The sequence below is a fragment of the Alosa alosa genome, chromosome 13 (assembly GCF_017589495.1).
Source record: "Alosa alosa isolate M-15738 ecotype Scorff River chromosome 13, AALO_Geno_1.1, whole genome shotgun sequence".
Lineage (NCBI taxonomy): Eukaryota > Metazoa > Chordata > Actinopteri > Clupeiformes > Clupeidae > Alosa > Alosa alosa.
Genome location: NC_063201.1, coordinates 14,090,313 through 14,100,933, shown reverse-complemented (window position 1 = coordinate 14,100,933; position 10,621 = coordinate 14,090,313). Strand labels below are relative to the sequence as shown.

Here is a 10,621-nt window from a genome sequence, read left to right as displayed (position 1 = left end):
CCCGAGGTAGCCTAATCCCACCACGAGGATTGCCTACCAGACAAAAAAAGATTAATTTAATCACGGTGAGCTGTTTTTCTTTGGTTGCATGCATTATTGCAGAATTCATTATTGAGAATCCATCTCCATACCAAGATTTGACATGCCCTATTCTTCAACCACACATGAGGTAGCCATATAGCCTACCATGCTCTTGCTCTGGCCTACCTCATCTAGACTGCTATTTTAACCACTATTTCGTTCAATATGTGTGGAACTGCTGTGGAATTAACCTATGTTTTGCATTTGATTATATAAAATGACTTTCAACAGCCTGCGCAAACACAACAAGCTACGCACAGTTAGTCCAACTAAACAGACGCAGAGCTCTCACTTGCCTAAACTGTGAAGTTGAAACAATATCGCCATCTCGCGGTAAAACTTCTAATGCGTCTCTTCAGTGGCAAATTAATTTGATTTTTTCGGATTGTTGGTTAGGCATTTGAAAATATTACAAAGGGAGATATTTGAATATGGTTGAGAACAGGACACTTATTATATGGAGAAAATATTTGCTATGATGCTAAATCATATACACACCCATAGGAACTAACTTGCATTCCATGTTGTAAGGGGGGGGATTATTGGTGCGGACCTGTGTTCACCGCCGTTGCGGCTCCGGTAAAAGCTACTGCAGCAGGCAGCAGGTGAAAAGGATTGCTCGTGGGTCGGGTCCCACAGTTTCTCTCTAGCATACTCTTCTGAACTATGCTTGTTTTCTCTGCTATTCTGGTATGTGATGATATTTCCCAAAACTACGCATTACGATTAATGTCAAGTCAAGCTAGAAATTAAACGATGCTTAACTCAAAACCGCTTAAGTCTCCGCGGGTTGACCAGCTAGCGCAACAATGAATCGAGCTAGCTAGTTAAAAAAGCTCCCTAGCTAGTTATCTGTTGATCTGGCCTATAGTTTGCTAATTGCCACGTTATGGTAGTTAATTTCCCGACGTCGTAACATTTAGTTTCAGCGGTATCGAACAAGTAATTTCCAAAGTTATGCCTCCTATTGCTATCAGTTTCGGTACAGTTCCCTCTTGCCTCATTTGACCACAAATCTCTAAGGGAAAAAAGCTTATGCATGTGGGGCTACTACGCTTCATTTTGAATGTCCTTCAGTCCTGTATATAAGTTAGCTGGCGGCTGAATATTCGAATCGTAGTTTTAGACAGGTTGCTTGCTCTGTGGCTAACGTTACCTTCCAAATCAGCTGTTTGACAACAACATTGATGGGCATGATCCAGCAGTGACAGCCAGTGCTGAAATGTAGCATTTTCTTCCAGGTAACCACAGAACATGAGTAAAGATTCTCAAATGAGGGCTGTAATCAACCAGAAGTTAATTGAGATGGGCGAGAGGGAGAGGTGAGTGATGTTCTTTTACTGTTCCTTCTGTAAATCCATTCTGAGTTGTCATTGCAATCATGATTGTGAACACTTTGTAGATTGAAAGAATTGCTTCGAGCCAAACTCATAGAGTGCGGTTGGCGGGACCAACTCAAAGCCCATTGTAAAGGTAAGTTTGAATCAAGTCATAGACATTAGCAGTGTTTTAAGTCAAAGTCAAAGTCAGCTTTATTGTCAATTTCTTCACATGTTCCAGACATTCAAAGAGATCGAAATTACGTTTCTCACTATCCCACGGTGAAGACAAGACATATTTTACCAATTTAAGTCCACAGACAAACATAACATTCAAGTAAACAAAAAGTAAGTAAATAAGTAAATAAGGGGCACATATAATAATGAAAAAAAAAAAAAAAAAAAAATAAGAGCAGCAAAATTTGGTTGAAATTGTGCATAGACAGTCAATAAAATACTAGTGCAAAGTCAGGCCAATAAAAGGCTTGGGTAGTTCTGTTTGACCTAAGTAAGAAAGAAAGTGGCATAGTGGTGCAAGTTATGTAAGAGCAGCAGAAGTGTTTTCAGGACAACAACAACAAGTTGTAAAGTGTACAAGTGTGCAAGTGGAGTAGTGCAGGCGGCCATTGTGGGTCCAATGTCCAGGATGTTATGTAGTTGAGGGTGTACACAACTCTCTAAATTGGAGTATGTGATGTTGCAACAGTCATTCATTTGGCGTTATGTTCTTCATGTTCTTTTCCTTAACAGAGGTAATAAAAGAGAAAGGTCTGGAGAATGTGACCGTTGAAGACTTAGTAGCTGGAATCACTCCCAAAGGAAGAGGTATGTTGCATTTGCCATAGTGTGCTGCATCAAAATAGTAGCCTGCTTTCACCAAACCAATATCAGTGATCAAATTAACTGGACACAGGCGGGCAGAGCCAGGCCACCAAAATAGTTTGAAAATACATTCAATAGCCTATCAGTTAAAATGTAGTTAATCTGAATATATGAGTTTGAGACAGAGGTCTTCTCCACCAGTTTAGACCCAATAGGCCTACATGTGTTGGTCAAAAACTACTTTTATGTGATCCCATCTTTACCTGAACCTATTCATTGCTCCGATTTGGTCATCTTGAAATTTTCATTTTCAGAAGTAAAAAGGCAAGCAAAAATAAGCTAAAAAAAATGTCATTGTTATTGACCTGGCTGTGTTTGAAGTGGTAAATACAGGCTTGTTATTATTTAGTTGTTGACAATCTGACTTTGAACAGCAACATGGAACTACTAGCTAAAACTATACATTCTCAGACAGACACTGTACAGTGTTGGAGTGTATTTTCATGTAGTTGTTGTATCTTTGGCTCATAAACATAAGTCCTAATTCAATATTGTTTTTCAGCTTTGGTTCCAGATAGTGTGAAGAAGGAACTTCTGCAAAGAATAAGAGCTTTTCTGGCGCAGCACGCAACATAATGGAAATGCTTATGACGGTGTCTCATAAATAATGTGATCCATTCCTTATTGTGATTAGTTTGTCTTTTCTTTTGTTTTTGTATAATTGCTTTCAATTTTTGCCCGTCAATAAAATTTGGACAGTTTTGTACATTTTCCTCTGTATGGCATTTTTTGTCATTCAAAAGCCTATACCGGTGTAACTTGGGTACATATTGGTACATAGCATGATCTTGATCAAGTAACGCACTCAATACCAGACAGTCAGAGTTTAATAGTTTTTCCTTTATTTTTTATTAACAAACTCTCAAGTTCATTTCTTCATTTGCCTTATTTGGCCTTGGATATTCAGGCAGTTATCACACCTCTGCACTGAAAGCCACTCTATCCATGGCATGATAAACGGCTTGTATTTTCCAAAACATCTGCTTCTCAAATGCTCTGCCTCACTCAGCCCACAGAGATGGATCTGCACACTTGTCAGACATGAGGAGGTGGAATTAATCATTTTAACATCTCTTTGAAACCCTGGTTGAAGGGTATGGCGAACTGTGAAACCCTGGTTGAAGGGTATGGCGAACTGTGGAACTGATTGATGGGAAGAGCGTGTCATTTAGAAATGTGTGTCATTCCCATAAAATATAAGCTTTTCAAAGTTAACTTTAAATTACTTCAGTCAATCTTGCAGATGTTGCAGAAATTGCGGTCACAGGCCTTCCATCATTGTGTGTGAAGATGTTTACCTGGAGACAAAGCATGGGGCCATGTGCTTCACATCTGATTATTTTATAGATAACCCGATATACGTATACATTTTTTGAGTTTGGCACATTTATATCAGAAAGGAGAAACAAAGGCCGCACTTTGAACGTTTTATTGCACAGACGCGTTTAGGTGTAGTGCCTTCAGTATGCTTCTGCACTATGCCGAAATGCATCTGTGCAATAAAACATTTTTGTATACAAAGTGCAGCCTTTTTTCTCCATTCTGATCAGTTAAAAGTTTGGTTAAGCACTTTTAAAGACAAAAAAAGAACCTGAGTGAAGCCTGCTCCGACTACATTTATATCAGACCAACCCTCTCAGGAGTAAGAGGACTAGCGTACTGTATACAACATACTACTTACCTTCCTGTTACAGTTTTTTCTGAATGCTTAAACATAACTGTGATTTTTATAGCCCAATTTCTAAAACTATTAATACTTATAGCAAAACCACTCACTGAGTTCGCAAAACTAAAAGCACAAACACTGCTTTGCACTCAGTTTGCAATTTTGTAACACACACTTTGCACAACTGTAGGCACAATTCACTGCACAGCACTCTTTTTGCGGTAAACACAACGCTTTACACTCAATTTCCAAATGATCAACACACTCCTGGCAAATCATACATGTATGGCTATTATTTACACTATTTTGCCAACTCTCTGGCACACTTTCTCATGTGAAAACTGTTTTAGATAATTAGTTCACTTTGCAATCAGCCTAAGCACTATAAATAAGCCACAGGTAATGTACAATGGAGGAAGCAGGAAGAGTGAGAACAGAAAGAAATAGCCCTTTTACAAACAAAAAAACAGTCTACATGTGGGGATATTGTCATGTCAGGCCTGGATACGTCATTCCAGAATATATTTTTCCAGGTGCCTTGGACTAGAACATTGCATGTGATGTAGACAAAATTTTGAGAGAAATGAGACTGATTTGTTTTGTCTCAGTGAAATTGCTATTTTGTGTTTTGACTTGGAAAAACACACTTGTGTTTGTTTTGATGTGTGTAAATAAACACCAATACTTGAAGTTTGGATCCCTGTATGTTTACAGAACTATGACAAAAGTATGACCTCAAACTGACATAGTCTACCTTGTGCACAGAGAAAGGAAAAAACAGATGTGTTTTTTATTCAGACCATCAGTGTGTAGTTGGCACATTGTGTGCTTATTATTGTGATGGCTTGTGTTTACTGTTTGATACGAAAACATAATTTTTACGAAGGTGTGAAGAGTTAAGCAAGGTGTGTTAGCTTTTGCAAAAGAACTACACTGTTTTGCTGATTGGGTGAAAGGTTTTCCTATTTGTGTGTAGAGTTTTGCAAAAAAAGCCATAGTTACAAAAAATGTCCTTAAGCAATCAAAAAAAACTGTAAGCATCTTAGTATGCCATTGGAAACTATCATAGGACACTACACATTGATGCTGTAAAGCATACTTCAGTGAAGTAGTATGAAATGACTGACAAACCAAGAAGGTCCAGCCACCATAACATACTGTTTAGTTCATGTGGCTATCTCAGTTAGTCAAACAATAGTCTTCTGACAGTTGTTTGCACTTTTCCAGAATGCCCAGAGCACCTATAGCACCCAGTATTCTATCCATAAACTTTTTGAAAAGAGAACCCTTGGAAGACAACAATGTTTCCACCATATTCTATGTATTCAGCAGAATTAGATGTACAGATTTACTAATATTGGACTAATGGGGGTGTGGACTAATGAATGTGCAAGTGTTACTCTGGGTATAGGCGTACTTGCTTAGTTTAGTTAGCCAAGAGATGATATCACTTTAGTGACAACATGCTGATATTCATCAAAACTTACCTTTCAGCAGCCCTTCAGTTGCATGCTGTTAGCCTGGGTGAACCCAGAAGAACCTGTTAGCAAATTTGATATTACCCTTGAACTCTGTCAGTCCTCCTTCCTGTCATTAACTAACACATTTGTGTTTTTGAATGGCCAGCAATAATTTACATGTTATCTCAACTCAATCTGTAAGTGATATAATGTGACTATGAGAAGAGTAGAAACAGCACATAGCTTCATGAAAGAGCAACAGGGCTGTGGCTTGCGTCAAATGAAACCAAAGTAAACATGATGAAGGACATCAAGTTGTTCACCCAGAGCTGAATTGCAGTGCAGTGTCGCAATTCCCTGGCCATTTTAACTCCACATGTGTGTGAGTAAGTCACATTTAATGTCTACATAATTTTCGGTGCAGCAAAAGTCTTAATTGTCTCCATCAGTAGGCCATTGCACAGTGTCAGCATGTAAGCGTGTACCCTTTTGACATGGCCTGACTTAATGGGGGACATGGCACACAAGGACTACTGGCCTTCCCCGTCCCCCCTTATTCGCTTATTGCTCTCTCTCTCTCTCTCGCTTCTCCACATACAGTATTGTAAGATACAGACAAATTGTGTCATTTCAGCATAAAAGCAGCTGTGTCAACATGACACTGTGCCAGAAAGCGATCCCTTTAGACTCCCAACAGTGTTACTGTTGGCCTTTCTCTAACTTGGCAACAAGAGGGGGACCATTAACACTTTCCCCCTGAAAACAAAGCAGAGAAATATGAAACAACTATATGCAGAGGAATAAAAAAAAAAAAACATGAGAGGGACCCAAACCAGAAGATGGGAAATCAAGCTCTTGCATAACAGTGGTGTGGTCTTTAGTCACCGTTTAGCATGAGTACAAAAGCTGTAAACAAAAGTCAAATCTCTTGGGTGAGTGGACGTCTTATAAATGAATTATCAGTCTCAGTGAGAAATTCAGCTGGTATTCGGTCACAAGATCCAAGTAGCCTACTGAATTATAATATCAGAAAGTCAATCTAGTTCATATCAATATTTTACATGTAACTTTGTTGCGTTTTAGTGACTGCACAGTTCATACAAGCACCTGCCTTGGTATATTGCTAGCATCTCTTGCTAGCACATCTCATAAGGTGACGATGCAAAATTATCGTACCAGCTAACTACTGCTACTTGGTTAGAAGGTGACCTTAAAAAACAAATTTGCAATGACTTATGAGAATTATAATAAAAAGAATAATAATAAGAATTATATGTGAAGTATATTTCTGGAGTGCTGAAACCAACCAAGACATATGGTACTTCTGAACTTTACTGAAGTCTGTAGATATTGTTGTCTTTGTGTTTTATGTTAGAAACTTCTTTCAAGTCCTGTAACAGCAAATTGTTCCCACCCCATCATTAACTGAGATTTTCTAAACATTTCTCTAAGCATTCTCCAAAATAGTTTCAAAGCATCCTCTTTTTTTCCTCTGTATCTCTCAGATTCCACTCTGTCTAGCCATAGCTTTCCGCTCTTCCTCCATTTCTACGTCCTCCTCTCACTCCGTCCATCTGTTTTCTCCTCCTCACAGAAGAAAAGAGAAGAGTCTATTTCTCTGGCCCTGTGCTAACTTGTGTGTCTGAGATGCCTTGAATGTATTTACACCCTGTTGTGCCCCGTGGGAACTGTTTTCGGTCGGCTCTAATGAGGCCCCTGAGGAAGGGCCGTCGTGTTTTTCCTGGCAGTCGCCTCGCTCGGTCGCAGGCGCTGTGCGCACAGTGCGCTCGCCTCTCACTTCCCCCTCAGTAGCCCTCTGCAAATAATAAATAGGAGGAACTACATCACCCCCTTTTAATTTAGGAGCCAAGTGCCGGGGTCTGCCAAAGTTAACACGGAGCAATCTTAGGTAATGATTGGTGAATGTGTATAAAGTTTCATTGAGCGTGACTTCACATTCTTCGGTCGGAGCGTGTGGATAGAGATGGCTGTAGCCACATCTGAGCATTGTTTGCAGCTATATGAAAGATATGTTGTGTGTGGGAACCCACCCACCAACACACACACACACACACACACACACACCACTTGTAAATACCGACAGGAACATTTTTATATCAGCTGGTGAATCTGGTAATTAATAGTAAGCTCTGTGCTGAGTCCAAACCTAAGGGTGTGATGTACCGTTGGGATCTACATCGTCCTGTTATGGAGACCAAAACGTGCAAACCCCACAAACAGAGCGGTGTCAGACTTTCCACGGCGTGTGCAGGTGGTTCCAGGTGCTGGGGCGACTGGTCAAAAGCCCCGAGGGCTGGAGAATGTGGCAACACCTCTTCGCAATTGATGCAATCACTCGCTCAATCTGCGCCATTTCATCGACCGTTTGTGCTTTAACACAATACCTACACCAGCGCAGAGGCCAGCTGCACCGCCCCAAGGCGGGTGATGGTGGTGTGTCAGACGAGTGTTTCTCAGCGCAACAAAACCGACAGAAAGAGGGAGAGAGAGAACACAAACCAGACATTGTTTACTCCGCTGTTCCCTCATGCCTCAGCTTAATTTGCTGTTCTTTCCTTTGAAGTGTGAGCACATTTATATTTCCTGACAAGGCCCTTGGAATGGCCACTTCATCTTCTCTCCTCCTTCCCTTCTCTCTCTTCACTGTGTTCTACCTCTTCTTTCTGTCCCATCTTTTTCTCCTTGCTTTCTTCATCTTTCTCCCCCCCTATCTCACTCTGTCTGTTTCTTTTACTCCCCTACCACCCCCCCCCCCGGTCAAAATACTGCAAGCGGATAGCACATGTTTCCATGTTCAGGTTTTCTGGGGGCCTACTCTGATGATGGAAAACACCAGCAGTGAGAGAGAGAGAGGGAGAGGGAGAGATCCATCCATCCGCTGGGAAAGGGCCCCGTGCGGCCCCGGCCAGCACGGCGGGGGGATTATGGCACTCCTTGGCAGCAGACTGGTTTCAGTTAAGAATTTCAGTAATCACTTTTAGGAGTGTAATATATAGCTGACCTTTGGCAGTGACACACGACCCCCCGCTTCCCCGGCGACCAGATCAAAGGAGGCGGCGGTGGCTGTGCAAACAGCGCTATCAGGCAACCCTGGAGGATTTACGGCCTGCTCCTTCTCTCTGTCTCTCTGTCTCTCTCTCTCTCTCTCTCTCTCTCTCTCTCTCTCTCTCCCTTTCTCTCTGTTTCTATCGCTCCTTCTCTGCAACTCTCCCTGGCTGGCCCTCCTGCACTGATACCCAAAAGAGAGAGAGAGGGAAAAAGGGACTAGATGCTGTCTCAAAGAATCCCTCCCTCTTTCTCTCTTTCCCTCTCTCTACCCCCCTCTAGAGCCCCTTCTTTCTTTCTCTCTCTCTTTCACTCTTCCAAAACTCACTGTTTCTCTCTCCCACCCACTGTACCCCACACATATCTATACAGGGCCAATATTCCAACCTCTTTGGAGCTCCCTTCACATCACAGGTAGAGAGGCAAGCCCTAACGAGTTTAAAGAGTCTCTGTGGCCCATGCCCAGTGTCTCAATGCACTTCGGTCATGAAGAGATGTGGCCCTCATGAAGAGGTCCAACCACAGCCTCTTATGACTAAGCAGCTGAGCCCAAGCTGTCTCGTGGCAGAAGCCAGGCCTATAATTTCAGCCCCCCGTCCTAAATCACAGGAAAGAGAGATAAAGCCGTGCTCGAGTGAGAAAAATAAAGACACGTCGTTAATCACGTCGCAAAGGCCGACCGGCAGGAAGGAAGAAGTATGTGACCTGTGTGTCATAGCAACAAGTCCAGCCAAAGGCTGGCATGGAATCAAATCAGGAAAAACACACACACACATTCACACATTCCTTAATCAATGAACCCCACAAACACTTAGCTGACGAGGCTTTTTAACAATGATGTGAGAATGATGTCAGTTTGACGAACTAGCGGCTTTTAAGTGACTTCCATGTTTTGTTTTGTCTACACGTTTGCTACTTGTTAACCCCTGGAGTGCAAGTTCATACTATAACTGGTATGTGTGTGTAATAGTGAAGACACATTACAGTACAGTAGAATTAGAATGAGACTGTTTGGAAAGTAAATATGCATCTTGATTTTTTGTCACTAGACATGATTTGTTGTAGGTCTTGCCTGCTAACAGATGCATGTAAAACTTCAACAACAATAACTATAAACAATTCCCATTTGTTGATGTCAAGAGGAATCATTACTAGAATCAGTTATGAAATGAAGTTATGACAAACAGAGGAGCTAGATGAGAAGCACATGGACCTCGTCCTTTATGAGAACCACTCTTTGTTTCACAACTCATATTTTCTTGTTAAATTTGTGCCACAGTTTATAGAGTACTTTATTGTTGTACAATCAGAAAACCGACATGACATTCAGATCAATTATAAATGGGCAATTAAGCAATGCTCAATGAGAACCAGACACACTTGCAATGCATAACATTCTTGACCTTTTTCGCCCCTGTGGGAAAGCACTTTTTAGATTATTGTCCTTCACAGTTGTGGTGAGATGTAAGAGGTCATCGTAATATCGTAATTTTTCTTGTGAGCAACCCACATAGAGTGGAAAATAACCTTTGTGAGTGTGCCCAAAAGTCAGCCCCAAGTCGGACTCTTTAAAACAACTCTTGCAATTACCATGGTTGACCACCGGATGGCATCACATGACAGACATGATGAATTGTGCTCGTATCCAACTGTCAACACAGCTAAGTCAACATGTTGACTTTGGTCTGGTGCTGTCAAGGACTGAAGCATCACCTAATTTAGAGGCCATTTTTTCTTAGTATGATTGCACAAGTGTCTTAAGTGTGCGTGAGAATGTGTCATCTAAGCCATTAACAGTATCTATGAGTAAAGACGCCCTCTCTGACGCATTGAAGGCAATGGTTGTCTGTTTTTTTTTTTAGTTCAAAGGTGACCTCATGCAGACCTTCACTAGATGGTCTTTATGGGATGTACGATCACCAGTGTTTATTTGAGTCATTTGATTACGATGTGTGCGGAGCTGTTAAATGTCCACAGGATGTCCTGGCCTTTTAACTGGGGCCCTGGGCAAGCTTGGAGGAAAAAAGAAAGGCTTCCTGGTTCACCAGGAGGTAAAAAAACAACACCTGAGTTTTTGCCTTCCAGAAACAGCATGGAACGCACACATGGAACACACGCACACACACACACACACACACACACACACA

The 10,621-nt window shown here is 41.4% G+C and overlaps 1 protein-coding gene across 1 annotated transcript; it reads left to right on the top strand.

Moving 5' to 3' along the window:
* Positions 1-627: 627 nt before the first annotated feature.
* On the top strand, positions 628-2,988 carry eny2 (ENY2 transcription and export complex 2 subunit). The gene is made up of 5 exons (XM_048260031.1): positions 628-771; positions 1,323-1,403; positions 1,484-1,554; positions 2,151-2,225; positions 2,785-2,988. Exons 2-5 carry the CDS (start codon positions 1,336-1,338, stop codon positions 2,856-2,858), a joined length of 288 nt encoding a protein of 95 aa, XP_048115988.1. The 5' UTR covers positions 628-771; positions 1,323-1,335; the 3' UTR covers positions 2,859-2,988.
* Positions 2,989-10,621: the final 7,633 nt, after the last annotated feature.